General features: G+C 41.8%; 1 protein-coding gene across 6 annotated transcripts in view; it reads right to left on the reverse strand.

Moving 5' to 3' along the window:
- cdin1.L (CDAN1 interacting nuclease 1 L homeolog) overlaps positions 1 to 27,623 on the reverse strand; it is a 193,357-nt gene extending 165,734 nt beyond the window's left edge. For 2 of the 6 annotated variants that reach the window (XM_041572190.1, XM_041572191.1), the window contains exons 1-2: positions 19,178 to 19,326; positions 17,257 to 17,363 (exon numbers count right to left, since the gene is read on the reverse strand). In XM_041572190.1, the coding sequence (XP_041428124.1) occupies positions 17,257 to 17,357 (101 nt within the window). In that variant the 5' untranslated portion in view covers positions 17,358 to 17,363; positions 19,178 to 19,326. 6 annotated transcript variants of the gene reach the window in all.
- Between the last annotated feature and the right edge of the window lie 208 nt (positions 27,624 to 27,831).

Raw genomic sequence — 27,831 nt, forward strand, 5'->3', positions numbered from 1 at the left:
GCGCAAGGACGTCAATGGCGCCAAATTCAAATAAAAACTCCATCTAGACGCCAGAATGGCGCCCAAGAATAGGATTACTTCCCTAAAGTGTATCCTGGGTTTCCTGTGTGCCTTATTGCCTAATCTTGTTCCTGACCTGTTTCCTGACCCTTTGCCTGGACTTTGTTGATATCTACCTGCCTGTGAACTCTTGCCTGGATCCTGACTATTCTTTGTTTAACCCTTTGGACACCGCGACCTTGTTCCCTCAAGAGGGCTTCCTCCTTGATCCTGACTACCTCCCTGGAGGGAGCTCCCGGCTCCCTGACATTATTCTTGGGCCATGGATCCTACTGAGGAAGCTACGCCTGATGTTGGTCGAGCGCTCCGCGGACTGGCATCCCACATGGAGGAATATGAAGCCCAGCAGTACCGCATAGGACAGGCACTCAATACCCTTCTCTCCCGAGTGCCTCCTGCTTCCCAAGCGGCTGCAAATCCTCCCATGGCGGACGTCTTGTCTAGCACAGGTTTCTCGTCTGGTGAGCCTCGTATTCCGCCTCCTCCTCGCTTCAGTGGGGACCCACAGGCCTGCAGAGGTTTCGCTACTCAGTGCCAGATCCAGTTCGAGTTTCAACCCTCGCACTTCCCCAATGAACGTTCCAAGGTGGGGTATGTGATGTCTCGTTTGGTGGGCAAACCGCTTGAGTGGGCAACATCTCTTTGGGAGAAGAATTCTCCACTGACTTTTGATGCCAAGGCTTTTCTTCAAGCATTTCGTACTGTGTTTGATGCCCCGGGTCGGGTCACTAATGCCCCTTCTCGTCTTCTGCAACTCCGGCAGGGTAACCGCAGTGTCAGTGACTATGCTATTGACTTTAGAACTTTGATGGCTGAAACTACCTGGAATGACGATGCCTATAAGGCCATATTCTATCAAGGTCTGTCTATTCGCATTAAAGATGATCTTGTCTCCAGGGAGTTCCCTGACCTGCTGGAGGATCTGATCGCACTTTCTATTAAGGTGGACACTCGGCTCAGAGAGCATCAAGTAGAGAGGGAGCGCTGTAAAAGATTTCAACCCCTGCTGGCACCTCGCTTCCAGAGACCTCTCCTGCATACTCCTGCTACTCAAGCCTCTCCTTCTCCTCCGGAGGAACCAATGCAAGTTGGAAGGGCTCGTCTATCCGAACAAGAAAGACTCCGTAGACGAATGGCTGGCTTATGTCTGTATTGTGGCGGACAGTCTCATTTTGCAAACTCTTGTCCGGTGAAGCCCACAAGTTCTGTTCCCCGAGGTATTTCTAGGGTAACTCATGTAGGGGGCACTACTCCGAAGTCTCAAGAGAACACTCACAGGTTTCTCCTTCCATTACAGATTCGCCTAGCCACTAAGACAATTGTCGGCTCTGCGTTCATTGACTCTGGAGCTGCTGGGAACTTCATGGACGCTCAATTCGCCAAACACATGGAAGTTCCCTTATTCCCATTGTCTACTCCTCTCCGTGTCACTGCCATTGACGACAGACCCCTGGAGGCTGAATTCATCTCTAAGACGACTGGGGAATTGCCTGTGCAGGTTGGGACGCTACATAAAGAAAGACTATCGTTCCTAATTATTTCCTGCCCATCCGTTCCTGTTGTCTTGGGTCTCCCTTGGCTGCGCCTGCATAATCCCACCATTGATTGGTCCGCAGGACAGATTTCCCGTTGGAGCCCATTTTGTCAGCAGCATTGTCTTCCTGCTAAACCCCTCCAGAGGGTGAATATCTCTTTGTCAGATCTGAAGACTCTACCCCCCTTTTACAAGGAATTCGCTGATGTATTCTGTAAGAAGTCTGCAGAATTCCTTCCTCCACATCAACAATACGATTGTCCTGTCGATCTCCTGCCTGGAACCATGCCCCCTAGAGGTCGTACTTATCCTCTCTCTCCAGTGGAGACCACTGCCATGAAACAGTATATCCAAGAAAATCTCCAGCGGGGGTTTATTCGCCCTTCTACTTCTCCTGCCGGGGCTGGATTCTTCTTCGTGGAAAAGAAAGATGGAGGCCTACGTCCTTGCATCGACTACCGGGGTCTTAATAAAATTACGGTTAAGAACCGGTATCCCTTGCCCTTGATTGCCGAACTCTTTGACCAACTGAAGGGGGCTAAAATCTTCACTAAGTTGGATCTCCGTGGGGCGTATAACCTTATCCGCATCCGGGAAGGTGACGAATGGAAGACAGCATTCAACACTCGGGATGGGCACTATGAGTACCTCGTAATGCCTTTTGGTCTCTGCAATGCCCCCGCTGTCTTTCAAGAATTCGTGAACGACATTTTCCGGGATCTCTTGGGAAAGTTTGTGGTCCTGTGAAAGTGTCTGCAATTCAAGAGTGGCCCCTACCGTTGAGCACTAAGGCAATCCAGAGATTCATTGGTTTTGCCAATTACTACCGGCAGTTCATAAAGGGATTCTCTTCTCGTATTGCTCCTATCCTGGCCCTCATCCGAAAAGGGGGTAAACCCAGCTCATGGCCCCCGCCCGCTATAGAAGCTTTTCAGTCCTTGAAGGATGCCTTCACTTCTGCTTCGGTTCTCCGCCATCCTGATCCGGAGTTACCTTTCTTCATCGAGGTAGATGCTTCTGAAGTTGGAGCTGGAGCTATCCTGTCCCAAAGACATCCCTCTGATGGGAAACTGCACCCATGTGCATATTTCTCTAAAAAATTCTCGCCTGCTGAACAAAATTATGATGTAGGAAATCGAGAACTCCTGGCTGTTAAGCTTGCCTTAGAAGAGTGGCGTCACCTCCTTGAAGGTTCCTTGATCCCAGTCACGATCTACACGGATCATAAAAATCTTGAGTTTATCCAATCTCTCAAGAGGCTGAATCCCAGACAAGCAAGGTGGTCTCTCTTCTTCTCTCGATTTAACTTTGTCTTGACTTTTCGCCCTGGCTCCAAGAATCGGAAAGCCGATGCTCTGTCTCGAAGTTTCACTCCGGTGGATCCTACTCCTGAAAGACTAGAGCCTATTATTCCTCCTGTCAAGATCATCGCCTCTTTGTACCCTCAATTTGCTGATCAAATCCTGGCTAGTCAATCTGCTGCCCCTCCTGATACTCCCATTGGAATGGCATTCGTACCTCCTGAACTTCGTCTGCCTATCCTGCAACAGACTCATAGTTCCAAGCAGGCGGGACATCCTGGTCCTGCTAGGACTCTTGAACTTTTACGACGTCTAGTCTGGTGGCCGACTATTTGTAAAGATGTCAAAGACTTTGTTGCTGCTTGTACCGTTTGTGCCACTTCCAAGTCTAGCCATTCTCGCCCTAGCGGGTTACTACAGCCGTTGCCTGTTCCCTCTCGTCCTTGGACGCATTTGGCAATGGACTTCATTGTTGAACTTCCTCCCTCCAGTGGGAACACCGTGATCTGGGTTGTCATTGACCGCTTCAGTAAGATGGCCCACTTCATCCCTCTACGGAAGCTTCCATCTGCAGTGGAGTTGTCACAGTTGTTCATCCAGTTTATTTTTCGCCTGCATGGCTTCCTGGCCGAGATCGTCCCAATTCACTGCAAAATTCTGGCGTTCCCTGTGCAAAGATCTGGGTATTAATCTTCAGTTCTCCTCAGCTTATCATCCACAGACGAATGGAGCGGCTGAACGAGTGAACCAAGCCTTGGAACAGTTCTTGAGAAACCACGTTTCCCTTTGTCAAGATGATTGGTCTGATCTTCTCCCGTGGGCGGAATTTGCTCATAACAATGCCTGCCACACTTCCACTGGAAGGTCCCCATTTATGTCGGTGTATGGTCAACATCCTCAAGCCTTCCCACAAGACTTTGTGTTGTCCGATGTTCCGGCCGCTGATGACCATGCAGCCCACATGTCTGCTATTTGGGCGGCAACCAAGTCCAACCTGGAGAAGAGTGCTCTGGTTCATAAGACATTTGCAGATCGTAGACGTAGACCCTCTCCTCCCTACAAGGTCGGTGATAAAGTCTGGTTGTCTTCCAGGAACATTCGGTTGAAGGTACCATCTCCTAAGTTGGGTCCGAGGTTCGTAGGTCCTTTTTCCATCCTGGAGGTGATCAATCCTGTGGCTGTCAGACTTCAGCTTCCCCCTGAGATGCGAATTCCCAACGTGTTTCATGTCTCCTTGGTGAAACCCGCTACCTCCAACCGCTTTTCTGTTGCCCAGCCTCCTCCTCCTACTATCTCTGTGGATGGTCAACAAGAATATGAAGTGGAGAAGATCCTTGACTCCAGAATCTCCAGGGGATCTCTTCAGTACCTCATCAAGTGGAAAGACTTTGGCCCTGAAGAATGTTCCTGGGAGGGACGCTCTGATGTCCATGCTCCTCGTCTGGTGAGGGAGTTCCACTCCAAATTTCCCCAGAAGCCAAGTCCTGGTGGTCCGGAGGCCCCCCGTGAGGGGGGGGGGGGTACTGTCGCGATCGCCGCCCGGAGCAGGTCCAGGAGCTCCGGGCGGCGCGTCCTCTCCTGCCGGCGTCGCTCCCAAAATGGCGGCGCCCATGGCCGCCACGTGGGTAAGCGGCGCCGGCGCGATGACGTCAGTGCGCCGACGTTGGCGCAAGGACGTCAATGACGTCAATGGCGCCAAATTCAAATAAAAACTCCATCTAGACGCCAGAATGGCGCCCAAAAATAGGATTACTTCCCTAAAGTGTATCCTGGGTTTCCTGTGTGCCTTATTGCCTAATCTTGTTCCTGACCTGTTTCCTGACCCTTTGCCTGGACTTTGGACTTTGTTGATATCTACCTGCCTGTGAACTCTTGCCTGGATCCTGACTATTCTTTGTTTAACCCTTTGGACACCGCGACCTTGTTCCCTCAAGAGGGCTTCCTCCTTGATCCTGACTACCTCCCTGGAGGGAGCTCCCGGCTCCCTGACACATACATCAATCTGGTTGCCGTCATTTCTGGGGTTTAGCTCAAGAAGGATCTGCGCCCATTTCTATAGATGCAAGTATGTGCACTGCCTGGGCCAGTAGTGGCGGTAGCTTCAGGGTTCCACTGCATCAGAAGATGCAGCAACTGAACTAGAGTCAGAACAAAAGGCAGACAACTATAATGGAGTGCAAAGAGCAACCTTTGACACAAGTACCATTATTGAACTGGGGTTTACCTGCAACTAACTCAAGGAATATCTAATTAAAAAAAAAAAATTAAAAAAACAACCGGACTTGCTGAGTAATTATTGAAGACGTTTCACTACTCATCTGACGTAATGAAATATCTTAATAATTACTCAGCAAGTCCAGTTTTTTTTTTATTATTTATATTAGCTATACCATGACCTGGATGAATGAAAATCTTCATAGTGATAACTGCAGAAATATTTGTGCAAACGCAGCTTGCTGTCTTAAAGGAGAACTAAACCCCCCATTTTGATAAGTCCCCATTTGCCCCCTCTGCTGGCCCCCCTCCCTACCTCACCCCTGCACAGTCTTACCCCTGAATTCTTTCCCCTCTAGAAATAGTGACTGTAAATGCAGAGTGAATGCAGCGGAGCTCACGGGCGCCATTTTTTCTATTCGGTAATCTTCATGTTTTTTTTCTCCCCTTCGGCAATTTCCGTCCGGAAGACTGCTCCAACTGCGCATATGCCAATACGCCGCTCACTTCACGAAGATAAGAAGATGGCGTTCGTGAGCTCCGCTGTGCTCACTTTGCATTTATTTATGGTCCCTAGAGGGGAAAAATTCAGGGGTAACACTGTGAAGGGGGGAGGCAGGGAGGGGGGCCAATGGGGACGTATCACAATGGGGGTTTAGTTCTCCTTAAAAGGAGAACTAAACCCTAAAAATTAATATGGCCAAAAATACCATATATTATATAATGAACTTATTGCACCAGTCTAAATTTTTAGCTTGTCAATAGCAGCAATGATCCAGGACTTCAAACTTGTCACAGGGGGTCACTATCTTGGAAAGTGTCTGCAACAGACACATGCTCAGTGGGCTCTGAGCAGCTGTTGAGAAGCTAAGCTTAGGGTCTGGCCACACAGGCAGATTCGGGAAGATTAGACGCCAGGCGACAAATCTCCTCTTCTTCACGGCGACTAATCTCCATCATTTGCCTTCCCCTGCCTTCCGCTGGCTAAAATGTAAATCGCCTGGGGGCAGGCACACGAAACGCTTTATTTTGCGAAGTCGCTTGTAATTGCCCAACGAGGAAACTTCGGGTGACTTTGGAAAACAAAGTGTTCCGTGTGCCTGCCCCCAGGCGATTTACATTTTAGCCAGCAGTAGGCAGGGGAAGGCAGATCGGGGAGATTAGTCGCCGCAAAGAAGAGGAGATTTGTCACCTGGCGACTAATTTTCCCGAATCTGCCCGTGTGGCCAGACCCTTAGGGGTCGTCACAAATTATAAAGTAGAAAATGAGGTTGGCCTGTAATATAAGCTTATGCTACAGGGCTGATTATTAAATTCTGATGCTAATTGCACTGGTTTCTGTGCTGCCGTGTAGTTAATATCTGTATTAATTACTAATCAGTCTTCTGTTGTGACATTTATATTCTATGTGTACTGTATATTGTGAGTGGGTCCCTAAGCTCAGTAAGTGACAGCAGCACAGAGCATGTGCAGTGAATCAGCAGAAGATGGGGAGCTACTGGGGCATATTTGGAGGCACATATGTTTACTGCTAAAGGGTTGTGGTTGCCTTGGGCTGGTACAAAAGCCCAAAACATAATGTGCAACATTTTTAGCCTAACCTATAGTTAATCGTTAGTTCTCCTTTAAACGAACCACTTAAAGGATAAGAAAGACCGTTCTTTAATAAATGAATTAATATAAGATGTTTTACAGGGAATGCAAAATTAAACACCTATCCTAGCAAACCTGCTGATAATGAGCACAATCATATTCTAAATTCTACATAAATTACATCAGCACTCTGCCTATGGGAACTACCTCCCTCCCTCCCTGTCATCCATGGGGATGGAGGACATTTGAGCCTTCTGGCTGCCATGTGATTCTAACACATTCTCACACATGGTCTCAAATGCATTTGTTCACTTAATATAATATCCCCTCCTCCATTACGATTGGTTTGCAAATAAAATGTGAACGACAAATAAAATGTGAACGACATAAAAACAGGGATACATAAAGGCTTACCTTTAGGCTAATGGCACAGTGAGTATGGTACAGCCTTAAAGGAGAACTACACCCCCCCCCCAGACAAAATCCCCTCCACTGACCACCACTCTCTGCTCCCTCACGGCTATTACAAGGAAAATTGTCCCTGTTTGTATAGCTGACCAATAGATGCAGAGTAGTGAAGCTGAGTCTACAGGTGCCATTTTCCTTGGATCAGTTCACAGGCGCCATGTTTTCTTAAGATCAGTTGAACGAGACAGAGCTTGCTGGCACATGCACGGTTGAAAATAATCCCAGAGTATCTTCAACTGTGCATGCACCAGAAAGCTCTGTATCGTCAAACTGACCCAAAGAATCACAAAGATACAGAAGATGGTAATGAAAGGACAACTGTTGATGCCTTATACTGACAGCTACAATCATTTGACTAGAAAGAGGAAAGCAAAAGGATAATATATCAATAAAGAAATATTTTTTAGTTAATTTCATTATCATTTTGTACCGGTATTGATTGTGATGTATGTAACTCCATATGAATAGAATTCATGTGATTTAGTTGTATAATCACATTTACTTTACAGTGCTACGCAATATGTTGGCTCTATATAAATACATGTTAATAATAAAAATAATTTGACAGGTTTTCAACTAACATGGTAAACCTGAATGTTGAATAAGGGCCAGCATGAGATAAAACACTCTCACTGGTGTATTTATTAGATTATTAGTTTATAGTAGAATCAAGAGGAGGAATGTAATTAAAAATAGCAAGAGTTATATAAAATGGCATTTTGGGAATGTTTAGAGCTGCTCGCAGTGCAAAATCATTCGCTGGTGAATATTACATAGCTCATATCAATAAGCAAAGGATAACATTAACATCTGTTAAAGGAAAAGGAAAGTTAAACTAAAGAAGTACCTAGAAATGTTGTACATTATGTTTTGTGCTTCTGTACCAGCCCAAGGCAACCACAGCCCTTTAGCAGTAAAGATATGTGTCTCCAAAGATGCCCCAGTAGCTCCCCATCTTCTTTTCTGCTGATTCACTGCACATGCTCTGTGCTGCTGTCACTTACTGAGTTTAGAGACCCACTACACATAGAATAGAAATGTCACAATATAAGGCTGATTAGTAATTAATACATGGCAGCACAGAAACTAGTGCGATTAGCATTAGAATTTAATAATTAGTCCTATAGCATCAGCTTATATTACAGACCAACCTCATTTTCTGCTGTATAATTAGTGACGACCCCTAAGCTTAGCTTCTCAACAGCTGCTCAGAGCCCACTGAGCATGTGAGTGTCGCAGACACTTTCCAAGATGGTGACCCCCTGTGACAAGTTTGAAGTCCTGGATCATTGCTGCTATTGACAAGCTGAAACTTTAGGCTGGTGCAATAAGTTCACTATATAAAATATGCCATGTTTAGTCAGATTCATTTTTAGGTTTAGTTCTCCTTTAGTTTGTCGCAGAAAATGCTTTGCGATTGTGAAATTTTATTACATACAAAGTGCCTGTTTACAAAAGCCATTTGTTCCAAACATTGCTAGGAAGTCATTGAGGTCTGTAATTGGTCAAACAGGACACAAACATGGTCGCTAATATTTGCAAATGTTTTTTGTGCTAATGAAACATATTACTTTCCCCCAATGATGCATTAGGAGCCATTTTCCATATGCATGATATACAGCATTATCTCGAACTGGTGTTTCCCACGGTAATTACGGTAAATGTTATTAGGAAAAATTAAATAAATAAGGGGGTTAGTTGGCGAAAAAAGACCTATGCAGTGGCTGCTATTGCTGGCATTTAATTTAACAGGCAGGTAACAAGCACAGAGCCCCATTTGTGATCTCCTAATCTTTATATTGTACCATCAATCAAAAGCTGGCCTAACAGATGCTGGCCATGTTAGTATATAGTGGAGTTGGTCAAGTGCTCATGGAGACCTCACACATTTGCCATGTCTTATATGGGAACTAATGCACTGTAAGTGTGATTGATGTTGTGTGTTTATGAGGACCAGACAGGCCTATTTTTAAAAGATAGGCAAGAAAATATATATTATACACTTCAAACTGCACCAATAAATGATCAGGCTCTTGAACACCAGCTATTGTACATTAGAAGTGTTGCACAAATCTTATCTTTAGTTAAAAAAAAAAAATACAATCAAAATAGTTTATATTTTAAGAACAAAATTGCTGCAATATATTGCAACTACTTGCTTCCTAAAATTATTCACCTAATCTCAACCCCATCAAACTTCTTTTAATAAGCTAGATCCAAAAAACAGTTATGGAAACTGAACCTATTCAACTATGGTTGATGGCTGCTTTTAGTAAACTTTTCCATTTTCAAAATGACATCTCATGGCCGAATCACTAACCATAGGCAAGGCAACTTTTCCTCTACTTTGTATACCCTTTGATGGAAGCACCAAAAGTGTAGGAAATAACAGCAGGTTACCATTTGACACTGCATAGCTAAACAGCGTATTAAGTCTATTTCAACTACGTGGTTTTACTAACCAGTTGTAAGCCTATTTTGTTGAATGTGGAAGGGATATAAAGGAGAAAGAAACCACACCTTCCTTGGCAATAAGATAAGTATGAACGCCAAAATGATTATTAGTAAAGCGGAAGACCAAGGGCAAAAAAAATCTCCCCATCCCAATGTAGATCATTTGCCACTACCAGCATTAAAGGAGTGGATCACCTTTAAGCTAACTTTTAGAATGTTATAGAATTGCTAATTCTAAGAAACGTTTTAATCCATCATCTGTCCCTTTTTCCCCTCTTTCAAATGGGGGTGAGTGACTCCATCTAAAAAAATAAATGTGCTGTAAGGCTACAAATTTATTGTAATTGCTAATTTGAATTACTCGTCTCTCTATTCAGGCCCTCTCCTATTCATATTCCAGTCTCTTATACAAAGCAATTCATGGTTGTTAGGGTAATTCTGATCCTAGCAACCAGTTTGATGAAATTGCAAAATGGAAAGCTGCTGAATAAAAAGCTAAATAACTCAGAAACCACATGATCATAAAAAATGAAAACCAATTGCAAATTGTCTCAGAACTATATCACTATCTACATCATACTAAAAATTAACTCAATGGTGAACAACCCCTTTAACATACAGTGGACAGATCTGCCAAAATTAGTATTTTGGAAGGTGATGTATAAGCATGGGGACAGTTTTCACGCCTCATAAAAGGCAACAAAGTTAGTGTTTATTCTAAATAAACTAGAGCATTTAAAAAGTATCTGCTGATCGCTATAGTGTCCGTGACCAGATTTTGCTGATGTTTCCAAATAACCTAGTACAGGTATGGGGCCTGTTACCCGGAATGCTCGGGACTTAATAGATCTTTCCGTAATTTGATTCTTCATAATTAAGTCTACTATAAAATCATGTAAACATTAAATACACCCAATAGGCTGGTCTTGCCTCCAATAAGGATTAATTATATCTTAGTACAAGATACTGTTTTATTATCACAGAGGAAAATTAAATTTCTTTAAAACAAAATGGATTATTTGGATAAAATGGAGTCTCTGGGAGACGTTGTCATTTCTGGAAAACGGGTTTCCGGAAAACGAATCCCATGCCTGTGAGCAAACCTCACAGTTTTCCACTCTTGTCAAAAGGTTTGCTTTGTGAATGTAGAACTGGATGCGTATTTTTGTGCCAACAACGTAAAGACCCTATGTTACTGGGACCTAACTATATTCCACTCTATGTAATAACTCAAAAGAATTAAAACCCACTAAAACAGATATTAAAAATCTGTCAATATGCTACAAGATCATCAACCATGAAAGACCAGTTACTAGCATGCTGCTATCGGCTGTATCTCTCTGTGGGAGGCAAATATTTACTATGTGAGTGGTCCTCATGCACATAATAGCCTAGCTAACATATGATGGATGCCCCACGTCAGTTCCTACTAATTTGGAATCAATGAGAAGTGAGGAGCAGGGAAAAAAACAGCAGCCACAACAGCGAGGCAAGGCAATGATAGCTTGATGCTGCTCGCAGACAGAGATAAAGAATAATAGCAGTCATAGGATATGTTTTTACCCTGAGGAGTATGCAATCTAATTCAGTACACAGTGACAAAGTGACTTGTCCAAAGTGAAATGGAGTCAGGTTGAAAGCTCAGTCTCTGAGGAGGGTGCCATTCACTATGTAATTGGCATGGTCCAATTTGACACTAAAAGCATAATGAAGTAGGCTTGAAACAATCTTGAAACGGAAGTTTGATGTGCAGCACTTCAGCTATTTTTAAATGGCTTAGCTATTATCCACATTTCTAGTTCATTAGGCAGCATTAATAAATTGCAGGCCAGTTAGGGCATCACACACAAAAGCAACATACAAATGCAAAACGCTAATGTATAGCTGTGTGAATTAGAACAATGCAGTCTCTGGTCATGGACACAGGCATTTCTAACCCTGCTTGATCTTTGGTACATTTTGCAGGAAAAGAAAAAAAAAAAATAAAATACACAAGGGGCACAGAGATATTTCTAGAGTTTTGTTGCCCCAGTGGTCTATTTCTCCAAGAGAGAGGAACAAAACGCTACACATCTCAACAAAGAGAATGGGATACAATGTTGCATTGTATTGTACTACAAGTATGGGATCCATTATCCAGAAACCCATCATCCAGAAAGCTTGGAATTCCAGGAAGCCCGTTTCCCATAGACTCTATTTTAATCAAAAATGATTTACCTTTTCTCTGTAAAAATAAAAACAGTACCTTGTACTGCACCTTAACTAAGATATAATTAATCTTTACAGGAGGCAAAATCCTATTGGGTTTAATTACTGTTTAAATATTTTTTTAGTAGACCTAAGGTAAGGCGATCCACATTACATAAAGATCCCTTATCCGGAAAACCCCAGGTCCCAAACATTCTGGATACCCATACCTGTATTATAAAATGCTTGTTAAACATTATCAAGCAATTTGTACCTGTTGATAGACAGGTGCAATGGCAGTGAATCCCATTCATTATGAATAGGGGGTGATTATTTGTTTTGTCAGGCTCCCTTGCCCTTACTGGGGCAACAAAACACCCATGAACTTTTACTGTAAAGGTCACTGATCTGCATCTACATGAGATTCATCTTACAGCAGTCATTTCTATCCTGAAGTAAAGAATACAGGTTGATATTACCTGCAAATCTATGGGTCCAAAAATGAGTTCTGCCTGGTATGGTGTTTCTAAATGCACCTTATTATACTTAACAGTAAGCAGTGTAGGACTTACATAGAATGAGAGGCCTTGATGTAGCACATGAGCTTGCATATATTGGCCTAAGTGTGGCCCTAGCACCTTAATTTTGTGTTTGTAAAATTTATTTTCAACAGAAGTCCAAATTCAAACTGGAGCATGGTTGCTTCCAGCTCTGTTGATTTCAGCATATTTTACATGTTCTCTAAGCAAAGTTTTAAAAGAGCAGTATAACAGTTGGCTTTAATGTAAAAGTAATTTATGCAAGTACCAATAAAGCAGCAGTCCCTAAACTGTGGGTCTGGCTCTGCTACGGCTGGAGCAGTGGGGGTCCAACCTGAAGACCAGTTATGGAGAGATTGGGGAAGAGAATGCTTTCTTAAATACACCAACCTTTATGTCAATTAGTGAGAGATGTAGGGTGAAAACCTGATGTGCTGTCATGTATATTCTTAGAGCAATATCTGTAACCTTGTTAAGAGCGGAAAGGAGCTAGGAACAAAGGCTGGACCTCCAAGAAGGTCTTGGAATCAAAAACTTCAACACCCTGTACTAAAGGAATATATAGTACAAGAATTACAGGAAGGCCACCTTCCATAAACTCCATTTTAAGCAAATAATTAAATTTTTCAAAAATGATTCCCCTTTTCTCTACCCTAATACTTAATCCCAACTTAAGATGGCCATAGACACAAAAATATAGTCAAAATTTCCAGACCATGTGTACAGTCAATGGGTGACGGACGGTCTCTACTATTTCTCAGACATAACTTTCATATTGTTTAGATGGGAAAGGATAAGGAAGCACTTATAAGGAAGTATCTTTCCTACAGCGGTATGTGTTATGATCAGAGAAAGTTCCATGTCTGCTGACTGAAAAAGGTTAATAAACAGGTCATTAGTAATAAAAGAAAAATAGGGGAAGTGCAAATTTTGGGTGCAAATACAATCAATTTAGTTTTTGTAGGGTTCTGTTTGAGACAGTGTGGATTCATCCAGGACGAAGTCTGAATGTCAGAGGTTAGTGATGGGGTGCCTATACATCTGGATATCATCTGCATACAAAAGCTAAATGAATAGATGATGTTTCACAAAGAGAAAGGGACATGTTCTCATTTTAAGGCAGTGGTTGTCAGACCTTTTCAATTGGAGGTCAAACTCTTGAAAGTCCAAAATTTGGTTCCCTTTAGCTCATAATAGGATTTCAAACATAGGAAAACATTGGCGCATCAGCCATTCAGCCACAGTTCTAAGACTAAACAAGTTGTGAAATAAGTGCTCACCCCAAATCTCAGACTCACTGATTTGATATTGGGCTTTAGAGTTTATCTAGAAGAGCAAATGGGAATTCACATTTCAGTCTCTTATTCAAATCAGTACATGGTCGCTAGGCTAATTTGGACCCTAGCAAAACCACAAATTATAAAAATTACAAACCAATTGCAAATTGTCTCGGAAAATCACACTCTACATCATACTAAAAGTGGTTAATATGCTCAGTTATAATCACTCAAATGCAGCATTAAACTACTCTCTGTTCTCATGCCAGCACAATGGATCACCAAAAAGTTGTCAAAAGTAGATGATAAATAGAGGCAGGCCATTGGCAATATGAAACAAAGCCAAGTAAAGGGGTCCTACACACATAAAATGTAATTCCAAGCAACTCTGAAAATGTGTCATAATGGAAAGCTACTTACAATTACATTTTATTGTGCTGTACAAAAAAATTGTTTTTGGGTGAAGGACCAATTTAAAGAATCAAAAAAGAATCAAGGAGTTAAGCTAAAGTGTGAGTGTGAGTTACCAGTGAGGTTAACAAAACAGACTCAGTAAACGAAGATGTAATCTTTTCCCTCCCTCAGCATCACATTTCAGCGTGAAACACACAGACTGTTAACAGACTGAATTGTTCCCAATTTGATAATTACAACCAAGCAGCTCATTATGCCAGGAAAACCACACTGACTCCCTCATGTACCTTTTAGTTACTGGTATAGGCTTGGCCCGTTTGCCAGCTTAGCTAAATGGACCCTGAAGTGCAAGCTAATGCTACACGATATTAGCTTCCTCTTCAAATACTCTGGATGAGAAAACACAAGCACAGGCTTTGGCACCATTGTGCTGGCATGAGAACAGAGAGTAGTTTAATGCTGCATCTGAGTGATTATAACTGAGCATATTAACCACTGATTTCACAGATTCTGGGGGACTGCTGGGGCGTGTAGAAAAACATCTGGTAGCTGTGTCATCCTACCTGCCCAAAACCACCATCATGGGTAACAATGCATTGTTTAAAGTGGTCGTTAACTTTTAGTATGATGTAGAGTGTGATTTTCCGAGACAATTTTGCAATTGGTTTTAATTTTTCATAATTTGTGGTTTTTGCTAGGGTCCAAATTAGCCTAGCGACCATGCACTGATTTGAATAAGAGACTGAAATATGAATACGAGAGGGCCTGAATCGGAAGAGGAGTAATAGAAAGTAGCAGTAACAAAAAATGTGTAGCCTTACAGAGCATTTGCTTTTTAGATGGGGTAATTGACCCCCATTTGAAAAGGGACAGAAGAAGGCAAATAAGTCAAAACTGTATAAAAGCAAAAATGAAGGCCAGTTGAAACGTTGCTTAGAATTAGCCATTCTATAACTTGATAAAAGTTAAACTATGCCTTTAAAGCTAGTAGGGACACGTGATCTGCATTGGGATGGGGAGATTTGGGGGTATATTTATCAAAGAGTGTTAGAGATCGCCACAGTGCTCTAGAGTGAAATTCCGCCACTCCATTCATTTCTACAGGATTTTGAAATGGGTATTTATCAAAGGATGAACTATCACTTTCACCCATTGATAAACACTCTTTTAAAAATCCCATAGAAATGAATTGAGAGTGGTGAATTTTCACTCTAGGGAGCAAATTTACTAAATGGCAAAGTGATTAACGCTGGCGAAAATTCGCCAGGGTGACGTCATTTTGGCACTTTGCCGATTTACTTTCGAGCGCTGGCGTAATTACACTAGCAGAGGAGATAAGACTCTGGCGCAACTTCGCACTCTAACGTCAGGTGAATTTTCGTTCTGACGAAAGAGCGTTACTACGCAAATTCAATATGTTTTTGATTTTACCTCTATGGCCAGACTTGCCTTCGCCACCTCAGACCTGGCGAAGTGCAATGGAGTATATAGGAGTTTGTCAAAAAAAAGTTGACTTTTTTTTCTAAGTCCCAAAAAAAACGCTGGCGTCTTTTCCTTTTACAGGGTGATAGGCTGAAAAAGAGCGAAAATTGTTTTTGGGCTACCCTCCTTCCCCCCTTCATTTGATAACATATGGCACCTAAACTATACTGTGGGCACATGTGTAGGTCAATAGAACACCTCTATATCATTTTATTAAGGTTCCCTGGCCCTGTGTTTTGTAATGTATTTGCTGCAGCATATACGGCCATTGTACTTCACGTGGTATGCAAAATAGCGAACGCTAGCGTAACTTCGAACTGCTGATCGTATTTTCACTAGCACAACTTCGCAAGCGTTCGGTAACCTGCACGCAACTTCGGATCTTCATGAATTAGTGTTGCCCAAGCAAATTTACGCCTGGTGAAGTGTTGCGATGTGCGTAAGTAAGTAAATTTGCCCATAGAGATCTATGTCAACCTCTAACGTCACTCTTTGCTAAATATACCCATTGGTCTTTACTGAACCCCATATGAAAGATGAAAAGTCAAAAGAAGAAGGTGAATTATTTAAAAAAAAAAAGTAGAACAAATAGATAATGAAGACCAATTGAAAAGTTGCTGAAGATTGGCCATTCAATAAACTAAAAGTTAACTTGAAAGGTGAACCACCCTTTTAATTTCACAGGCAATAATAAATAAGACCACTCACGGCTCACTTCCACAGGGCTGTAAAAACACTAACACTGCTAATAATTATATATAAAATAAATACAACATCCACATATTTTGGCTTAAAGGGAAAATATACCCTTCTTTTGGACATGTGAGCATTGAGTTGAGATTATGTAGAAAAAGGTGCATAAAATGCCAAAAATAAACTTTTTATTTTTGATGCAGACATAATGTATAGTACAATTTGAAAGGAACTGTGATACTTTTTATGCAGTATTTCCCAACATCCCTTGGACTCACAGTGAAAAGTAAACCCTCCCTCTCACTGTAAAGTGATGGATACTGGGACTTGAAGTCTCTCTGCTTACCACAGCAGGTAGTGCATGGATTTCCAGTCCAACACTGCTTAAATCTGCCTGTGTAGTTTGCTACATGGGCAGATTTTTAAGCAGTGTCTGACTGGGTAGTCTGGGGCTGCTGCCTTAGGGTGGGTGGGTCTGGATAAGCAGGGCCCACTGGATTTTTCTCAGTGTCCCATCAGCCCAGTCTGACCCTGTCTACAACTCATCTGCCTGTGTATGGGCCTTCCCCAACTGCCTTCCCAGCGTTCTCCCCCAGGGCATTTTTGTGGGGTCTATCACTAGGCATTTTTCCTTTTTTCCCCGCCTGGACATACATATTTGGTCAAATATTGGCCAGATATTAATCTGGCAGGTTTGAAAAATCCACCAGATAGATTCTACATAAGCTCAACTGAATGAGCTCATGTCAAAAGGGGGGGGGGGTATATTTACCCTTTAAACCATTAATCCTTGTCAATGTCCTTTTGCCTTATTCCTGTAATTTCTTTTAACCATTTGACCTGTATATTTCACATTTAAACCACATTTGAGATTAAAAATACCCCTTCTGTGATGAAACGAAGAGGCCAGCGACTACCTCAGATCTGTCAGTTGTTGGAAAATGTGAAGCGACAGATGGCATCAAGTGCCTTACCCTTTAGGAATGTTTGCAATGACAGATGATCTCAGTAAACCGGGGACATGAGTCTCCCTTACTCACCAGGGAAATCGCTCCTTCAGACGTTTCATGCACTGGCGAGTGGGTCTCAGGGTGCTGATGAAGAGGGCGATCTCATCGTATTGTGCTTTACTCAAACGCATTTTTGGCTTTGGGAGAACATAAAAAATACATTAAAATTACCTAGCAATAGCAACTTATAGCTTGCAGCACACTACATTTTTTAATGGCCAAAATAAGTCAGGAATCATTGTGCATGTGCTTACAGGGGTTGTTCACCACTGAGTTAACCTTTAGTATGATGGAGAGAGTGATATTCTGAGACAATTTACAATTGGTTTTAATTTTTTATTATTTGTGGTTTGTGAGTTATTTAGCTTTTAATTCAGCAGCTCTCCAGTTTGCAGTTTCAGCAATCTGGTTGTTAGGGTTCAAATAACCCTAGAGACTGAAATATGAATAAAAGAGGCCTAAATAGAAAGGCGAGTAATCAAAAAGCAGCAATAATAAAACATTTGTAAATTTATAGAGCTTTTGTTTTTCAGAGGAGGTCAACCGCCCCCATTTGAAGTTGGAAAGAGTCAGGAGAAGACAGCAAATAATTAAAATAATTAATAATCAAATAATTAAAATTATAAAAAAGAAATCATGAAGACCAATTGAAATGTTGCTTATCGTTGGCCATTGTATAACACACTACAATTTAACATAAAGGTGAACAACCCCTTTAACCGTCCAACTAACAAATAGATGAAGCTTAGGTGAGCCGGAACTCCAGCTTCCAAAGCAAAATTTGATAAAGAGGCCCAGCTACCGGTTTCTTTAAAAAGCATGAATAAATGCCATTTTCTATGCTAAAATCCAGCTGGTTAACAGTTCTTTCCTTTCTGCATCATTTGAAATCCTGGCAGGGAAGGAAACACTGATTTTACAAATTGTAACAACGTCTCCACAGCTTACAGACAGCATGCAGGAACTACATAACCCACTATGCATTTCACTATGATGTTTCTTTCCTTCTTGAAATCACGTGTGCAGGGAATTGTGGGGTTTGGAGGATGCAGGCTAAGGACAGATGGCTGTTTATACAAAGTAACAGTAGTCAGCCAGCTCAGCAAAGTAGTCAGACAGATCAGCAGATGACTAGGCTTAGTTAACTGTTCCAAACCACTACAAATCATTTTTTAATTGTTGTATAATGCAAAGTTGCTTGCAATTATGTTTACTTTTCAAAAAGCTTAACTTATGTTTGTGCGGAGTTCCCCTTTAATCTTGCCAACTACCACAATTTCTGAGCCCAATAGAAACATTATATATATAGTGAATAAAGTACCCCCCTCTTGTAAAATATAAGGATATTATAAGTTACCGAGGAGTTTCATGAGGCCGAAGGCCGAGTGTTTTTACACAGGTCATGGAACTCCAAGGTAACTTCTAATATCCTCATATTTTGCAACTGGGGCTACTTTATTTATTATAATACACAAGTTTCAGTGAGTCATATGACAGAAATGACATCAGAACTCACCATTTATAAGTGATGACATCAGAACTCACCGTTTATAAGTGATGACATCAGAACTCACTGTTAATAAGGATATAATTTACAAGATATTCATGGCTTTTGTGTATTATATATAGATAGACACACATACACTTGCAGCACTACTGGACACAACCCAGCTCTTCCTTGACCATAACTCAGCTCTTGCCTATTTGTACAATGTGGTATTGCCTGCACATGACAACAAATGCTCTGCTAACCAGTTTAGAAAGAGGACATGCGCAGTAGCAGCAAACTCTCATCCTGCTTTGGCATGACAGCGGACAGAAAAGGGGGCAAGTGCTTACACTATATGGATGTCTGAAGCCGACTTATATTCCTATATCTGCATTCTTTCGGTCTACACTTACAGGCACACTAGTCTGTATTTGTCATTGGTTTAACCACATACGCAAGTACCTCCTAACTTCCGATTATCATAACACAGTCCGAGCTCGCAATCCCGGAACCTCGCTTAAATATCCCGCTCCTTGACTGCTGCCGTGGGCCCGCGTTCCCGGAGTTTCTTCTCGCGAGACTATGACGACAAACAATATTTAAGCGCCGAGGCTCTAAACGTAGCTGTTTGAGGGGAGTGACTAGCGGGGACGGAGTGTAGCATGGCTATATATAATAAACATCACCACACACGCAGTCACTGCAGCCCGCAGAGAACTTATTATTGACTGTTCACGTCTTATAGCTTTGTTTTTTTTTTTGGAGCCTCCACTCCCAATATTTGATCAAAAGTACAATTATTTTTTTTTATCTGTGCTTAGAGTTCCTAGTCGTGCCAAAGAGCTAAAAAAGTTTGATCACAAAAGCAAATGTTTTCACAAAAGCTCGCCCCCACTGAAATGAAATAAACTTTACTTTTGTAGCACCTGTTGTGTTTTGTTCAAACTACAGCAACATTCCTCACAATTTGGGATATTGTTAAATGAGGCACAACATTGGCTTCTCTCCAGCTGAGTTTTACAGCTGATATACCAAAGAGAATGGGCGCCAACTAGGGTTGCCACCTCGGCCTGGCCGGTTAAAATGATGCTTGATGCCAATGTTATTAATAGGAGAAAAAGGCAAGAATATAAGAAGGCCGGTATTTTTTTCCAGAAAAGGTGGCAACCCTAGCGCCAACAGGGTCATAGGACCACATCAACTAGCCGATGCGGCCCTCGATTGCCAGAAAAATCAAACCTCCCCGACCGATACCTTGGCCAGATATCGATCGGAGAGACCGACTGGAAGCCCTCATACACTGGCAGATAAGATGCCGAATCTAAAGGACGATAGCTTTAATCTGCCCGTGTATGTCCATATTAAGTGCTAGAGACCTATTTTAGGCTAATGTCACTAGGGTTTCCACCTTTTCCGGAAAAAAATACCGGCCTTCCTATATATTTATCTTTTTTCCCTATTAATAACATTGGGATCATCCATCATTTTTACCGGCCAGGTGGCAACCCTATATGTCCTAGGCAATTTCCCCACTAGTAAATAAACCACCAGTTCACTAATAGGAACAGTAACCCACCTGTAAGAGCAGAGACACACACTCAGATTAGGCCCGGACTGGCAATCTGTGGATTCTGGAAAATGCCAAAGGGGCTGCTATAAGGTGCCATAGAAAGTCAGAATTTAGTAGACTGCTGGGGGCTGTTTGAGCCTCTGTGTACCTGAAATGCCAGAGCCTATTTTAATTCTCAGTCCAGACCTGTAGGGGAGATTTAGTCGCCCGGCGATAAATCACCTCTTCTGGCGACTAATCTTACCGAACTGCCTCCCTCCTGCTAGAATCGAAAACGCTGGCGCGATGGCACTCGGAACGCTTCGTTTTCTGAAGTCGATGGAAGTTTCTTTGTGTGGAAACTTCAGAAAACTAATCGCACTGATTGACATCCCGCAGGGGATTTACATTCTAGCCGGCGGGAGGCAGTTTGTGATGATTAGTCTCCCCAAAGAAGAGGAGATTTGTCGCTGGGCGATTAATGTCCCAGAATCTGAGCGTGTATCTCTGCCCTAAGTGTGCATAGCGGTGGAATTTGACCTCAACATGCTACCGTGTAAATTTAATGACCTAAATCCGCACTGGCAAGCTGGCAAGTTTCATGGTTTGTCTGCCTCAACACCTAGGGGCCGATTCACTAAACTCGAGTGAAGGATTCGAATGAAAAATACTTCGAATTTCGAAGTATTTTTTGGGTACTTCGACCATCGAATGGGCTACTTCGACCTTCGACTACGACCTTCGACTTCGATTCGAACGAAAAATCGTTCGACTATTCGACCATTCGATAGTCGAAGTACTTTCCCTTTAAAAAAAACTTCGACCCCCTACTTCGGCAGATAAAACCTACCGAAGTCAATGTTAGCCTATGGGGAAGGTCCCCATAGGCTTGCTAAACTTTTTTTGATCGAAGGATTTTCCTTCGATCGTTGGATTAAAATCCTTCGAATCGTTCGATTCGAAAGGATTTAATCGTTCGATCGAACGAAAAATCCTTCGATCGATCGAACGAACGTTTAGCGCTAAATCCTTCGACTTCGATATTCGAAGTCGAAGGATTTCAATTCGAGGGTCGAATTTCGAAGTATTTTTTACTTCGAAATTCGACCCTTAGTGAATCTGCCCCCTACTGTGACATATCCTTGGTTGTTTTTTTTATCTGGAAAGAAGGATGATAAGGAAATCTCAAAATTTCATTGAAAATTTAAAGACTTTTGGTTTGAAGGCTAAGTCTGTGCTGAGTATAATTCCAGACGGTGGAATTTACAAATACCGTAAGACTTTTTACAGGACACAACACTGCTGAAAATACTCTTCCATTGTGGTGCTTTTGTAATTTCTTGAAGATGCACTTTTGCTTGATCACGTGTTTTTTACAGGTGTAGCCACTCGATTTCTAAATTCCAAAATAGAATGTCACAGAGAATAACCTTCTGTGGAAATAAAATGGGCTGGTGCTGTTTTCTGCTAACAGAGTGGGGTATCAGGTAATCATTTATAATCACTGGGGGGTGTGCCTAATATTTTGGCACCCCCAGTGACTTTATTTCTCCTTTAAAGGTACCAGGATTATGAGCACCAGCCCAGGGTATTGGGTTAGTGTTTATAAGTACTGGGGGTTGCCTAACATTTTGGCACCCCCAGTGATTATACCTTTCGTTCTTTTTTAAAGGTGCCAAGATTATAAACTTTTTATGTCCTGAGTAATATGAACTCTCTGTTTTGTGAAGTTTTTAATCTTATTCCAAAATTTTGCACTACCATAGTGTCCAATTGGCACATCAGGATACCAGAAACACTCCAGGTGTGCTCAAATGTCAGTGAGCCCTCCTGCTCACCCATCCGTTTGGTCTGGATATATCTTGGTAATTTCTTTATGAGAATAAAGAGGAGAAATAAAGACAAGGCTATATGACAGTAGGTAACAAGAAGAGACTAGGAGAAGATAAATAATATGTGGAGAGTAGGCATATGGTCTAAGGCTTTTTTTGGGCTCCTGGCATCCCAATCCAAAGCTCCCCACAATTTGCAGGGCCTTGGGCAGTTGAACTTACTTATTCCCCACCCCAGAAGATAGGTTATAAGGAGTCAATTCACAGCTCAACTGAACTGCAATCAAGACTCATAGTGAGAGAAACCCTGGTTTATACTGTCCCCTGGGAAGCCAGCACATTAATGTAGGTAGAGTATATCTGGATTATGGTTTGTGGCACAGACAGCTTGGTATTCACAGACTGCTAAAATAATTTTTCTAATTGTGTTAAGTCCATCTTATAAAAATGAATTATTATTTTTAACAAAATATTGCTTAAGCTATTTGTGATGTTTTAATTTCATTTAGTTCTATTCTTTCTTTTTAAGGCTTGCTTCTTTCCTAATCACCCTAAGTCAAAATAAGTCCTGAAAGAGTATTCACAACTCCATAAAATCTGTAACCAGTGGCGGTCTCTCATCTTACACTGTGTGCACCCTCTTTAAGCTCGTACCCCCTGCAAGCTGTCACCCATGTTTCATGATAGACACAAGGCCCCTGTATTTTACGGAAGTCTTTAAAGCTGTTTCTTTCATTTATTTTATTAGCCTTTAATGAATGTAATTAGAACCCAAGTAATTAAATGCAATTGTGCTCAGTATGTTCCTGTTGTAAATTGCCCTAAACAGTATGCATGGTGTGAACAAATTTGTGGGATTAATAGAGGATGGATAATGTTTTCGGATAGTATTTCACACTAAACGGCCACCGAGAGAAACAAAGGACTTGGTGCAGTGTTATTAATCTCAGTCAACTGGCAGCTCAGGGCTAATCTGCATTAGGAAGGCAGCAGAACACAAAAGGATGATCTCGATAGGTGTTGCCTCCGCTATCACATTTGGTTTGTAATTGGAAAGTAGCCTGGAAGCAAAGACCTAATATTGGGACACAAGGACGGATGGGTGGACGCACATCTGACACACGAGGCCTCATTATCTGCTAGGAGAACAGCAAGGAAATAGCAGGGCAGATGTGACAAGGAAATGATTTAAGACAGGAAGTTACTGTATCTTCTTAAATCAGCAATGTCAAGTTACAGTTACCTCTCATTGTCCAGCGAGGATCAGAAAATTGTGTGTTAATAGAAATATTTTTACATGCGCTAATTCAATGATTTCTTGGCTCATTCATGTTAAAAATAGGCATAACAATGCAGTCTTGTGACTGAGACAACTGCCATTCCCAGAAACAGACAAACAATAAGCTAGCCTTGCATTCATGGGCTGGAATGATACATTAAATTGGCATTCCCTAAGCAGAAGCATCATTTGTGGAGTGTAGCAACAAGAAATAATGCAAGATACTTTGACTCAATATATGTCAATGGAAAAGCAGAGAACTCAGTAGAGCATGATGGACAGGCAATCTGTGGTATTTTTGAAGCTGCTGAGCTGCAACTTTAACCTGGAGGGCCATAGACTGTCCAGTCCTGAGTAAGAAATAGTATAAATATGTCCACACGCAGGCTGATAGAAGCTTCTGTCTTGGCTGAGTTGGCAGCTTATTGGCCCGTGTATGGGGACCTCCTCGCAGCCTGCCAGACCAATATTGGTGTGATTATACTGTTCTCTTCTGGTTGGTCTTCCTAGGCCCCTATTATGATCTGATTGTTGATTCAGGGGGGCAAACCATTGGCTCATCCCAATCTGACTCAGCGTGTTGCTGGCTGAAGAAGGTTAAATATCTTCTAATTTGTTGACTTTGACAAACACCATGTCATATACTTACATGTAATCAGTGTTCCTACTAAACTGTGCTATGTCAAAGAACCTACAGAAATATAATACAGGTCTGGAATCCAGCATCTGGAAACCACTTATCCAGAAAGCTCCAAATTATGGGAAGGCCACAGTGTCGGACTGGCCTGGCGTGATACCGGGAAAAAACCCGGTGGGCCCCGACCCTTAATGGGCCCCCGCCGGGCCAGTCCCCTCTACTGATCAGATTCGGGGGGAAAAAAAAGTATTTTCAGGCGCTGCGCAGCACCGTCTGTGCATGCGCTCAGCACCTATTGATTTAGCGCCACGGCTCCTTCACGCAGGCGCGACGAGCGGCGCCTGCATCCATGCGTGCTCGGCGCGTCATATAGGGGCGGGGGGTCGGAGGGGACTCTGGACATTAGTCCCGGTGGGCCCTGTGCCCCCCAGTCCGACCCTGGAAGGCCATGACCCATAGACTCCATTCTTATCAAATAATTAACATTTTTTAAATTTATTTTCTCTTTCCTATAGTAATAAAACAGTACCTTGTATTTGATCCTAACTAATTAATCCTTATTGGAGGCAGAACAATACTATTGGGTTTATACAAAGTTTAAATATTTTTTTAGTAGACAAGCTATAGAGAGCCAAATTACAAAAAGACCCTTTATCCAGAAAACCTCAGATCCCAAGCATTCTAGATAATAGGTCCCATACCTGTACTTGCATAGTGCCACCCACTGTTCTGTGCACACCGATGTTAAAAGGTGCGTGCTTGTACACAAGATAGTGTTTGTACACAATGCACAGTCTAAAAGAAATTAAAATGTGCACTGGCTGTGGTTGAGGCCAGGTATTAGATGATACAATTGGAGTAATCAAAAGACATAAAAGGAGCCATTTATAGTGAACTTGGGCAAAAGTGCAAGGGCATTAAGCGATGCATGTGTGCCTTAGAGTTCATCTCTTGCGCCCAGGTACCTGCTGCTCTATGCAGCAAGTACTGGATCAAAAACCCAGTGCTAAGTGAAGGAAGCAGCATCAGAAAGCACAGCAGCCATGTTCTTACCACTTTTCTTACCCTCCTGATGCTCCCTAACTTACGCATGTAAATGATGCTCTAGTTGGAGGCAGGTGAGTGGACCCCTACCCCTATGTACCAGTACCAAAAACTGCAGTCAGCGGCTGTGCCTATTGCTTCTCCTGACCTTGCGAGTGTGCGCCTTTCAACATTTTGTAGATTTTTTCTGACCTTGTGTCTGAAAGGCACAGAAGGTAGGGGACCTCTTTTTGCACTTTGCATGTTGTGTTTGGCTTTGCAAATGAGGCCTCCAGTGGTTCAAATAATTTAAAAAAAATTAGAAAATGTTCACTCAGTCAGTCTTCAGTCACCACTAGCACTGATCACAACGATTTGCTGCTGTAGACCTCTCAGGACTGGGCCAGACAATTAGAATAGCCATATAATAGTCTGTAAATCCTTTCCTAATCACTGTGGTTTTAGCTGCCAATTAGTGGAATCCTAGAATAACCACAGTTTATTTACTTTTAACTATAGGTTCAAGTTTGTTGGAAACCTTAATACATGCCAAATTTTAACTGTTTAATACTGCCAAACAGGGGCACTGGAGATTTCTTGAGCTGTTTTTCTAACTATAATAATTAGCACCTTTTACTTATTATACACATATAAATAACATCATCTACATACAAACAAATAATTATCCACCTACACCTTACAGTTCTTCAGCTATTAATAAAGGAAGTTTATAACAACACAGGGCACTGCTAAGGGTAAAGATAACAGCATAGTATCACAGTGGGATAGCACAAAAGTCCCCTAATAAAAGCACTCAGCACATTTTTATAGTAATTGCAAAAATGGTGCTCATGTTGTGATGGCACGGACTCTAGAAGCAGAGTGAAGGCACCGCAACAGCAGCTGATGGGAGAGAGAGGCAGTGGAGCTCCAGTTATGTAGAAATTATGGAAATTAACATATGCACTAATTATTTTAACCTGTGGGGGGAAGGCAGTAATATATTGCTCTTTATATTACTTTTGCATTTATTAATTACAAATAATAAAAATAGTTAGAAAAAACTGACAACATTGCTCTCTTGGCACAATCACCTCTTTGTAGTCGTGTCTATGAGGATATAGTTGTTAAAATCTGTGGACCTGTGAATTAGGTACATATCAAAGACACCTAAACCTTCTTGCTGAGGACATTTGTTTCTTTGTCTGGCCAAAACAAATGGAGGTTCATCCCTACGGGCAATTCAAGGTCTGGTGACGACTTCACAATGTGTCATATCAAAGTTCTTCTGATGTAAACAATGCTAATAAGGTCCATTTTAAAGCCAGACAATCTTCACGAGCTTTAAGAAGAAACTATAATAAAGATAATGTTTGCTGTATTGGTTTGTGCCATTTGGCAGCTGAATGTGTTGGCCCTCTTGTCCAGGTGACTTTACCTACAAATATTAGCGCATGATCTGGGAAATTCTGTCCCTGGACTGTACATGGGATGGCGTATCAATCCCAAATCACAGATTTTTAATGAACCCCCCATACTGCTTCCTCAGTCAGGGAAACAGCACTGATTTAAAAAATGTGGAAACATTAGAAATATCCCTGGATGTGTTATTTTTAAATATAGAAAAAAAAAAAGTTTACATGGTAGAGCCTATATATCCATGGGGCAGAGATACACATATTAAAAGAGGATGTACAATCAGAAATAAAATGCTGCCTTAGGAAAGAAAGTGCAAAGTGATTTTCCAATATCTACTCTTTACAAATGTTCACTTGTTTTGAAGTTACGGTATTTGTAAATGTAATTGCTATTGAAAGCAGTTTTTGTAATTATTTCTGCACTGCTGGTTCTGTCTCTTGAAACAGTGTAGTAGAAGTCAGCCTTGCATGCTTCTTCTGCTACACTCTTTCAGATGTCAGAACCACCAGGGCAGAGAATAGAAGGGGACAGACAAATGCTGCTTTCAATAGCAATTACATTGACAACTCAAAACCCCGTTGAAAATGTGTAATTAAAAATGTGTAATTAACATAAATAGTAAAGTTGCTTAGATATGCGTTAATTCTCATCATCTAAAGTAGGATGGTAGATTGGAAAGCCTAAACATCTGGAGATCTGTTTGGAACCTTTGGTCTAGCTGGTAGCGTTAGTCCTATATCACACACACACTCCAGCTAAACTGAAAATGATCTGATTAGCTGCACCAACTCATAAATATTCAAAGGTATAATTGGTGAATGCATCAGTGCAATTAGTGCACACAAATTAAGTAAGCATGTGTTGACGAGAGTATGTAAAACTGCCGTTTGATGATGCAACACAGTAATAAGTACAAGTTATACTATACAGACTTGCAGACGACAGAAGAACTCAACCTATAGCTGATTATGAACAGACGTCATTTATTATGCTGGCCATACAGCATACTGTTCTTCATATAAATAATTGATGCTTTAAAATGTGGTTATATACAAGCCAATCTGGTACAGTGTCCAACTGATAACTGACAAGGAGCATATGAGGGGGCACAGTAGCAAGTAAAATGAAATATTAAATGTTGCCCTTACCGCTGCTGCCAGTCTCGTTGCCTGAATTGTCCTACTTGTTGAATAATACCCATTCCAGAGACATTGTTACAATCCTCCTAGTCACATGTTCTCAATATGTTTTTAACCTCTGTCCAAATTCCTTTAGTTGCTGGACAGCTCGGCAAACAGTGTGTTAGATAAGCCTTTGGGGCTTGGCATTTCAAATATTTCTTGAAGGCAATGAGACACAATTTATTTAATTGGTTTA

The sequence above is a fragment of the Xenopus laevis genome, chromosome 8L, assembly GCF_017654675.1.
Source record: "Xenopus laevis strain J_2021 chromosome 8L, Xenopus_laevis_v10.1, whole genome shotgun sequence".
Taxonomy (NCBI): domain Eukaryota; kingdom Metazoa; phylum Chordata; class Amphibia; order Anura; family Pipidae; genus Xenopus; species Xenopus laevis.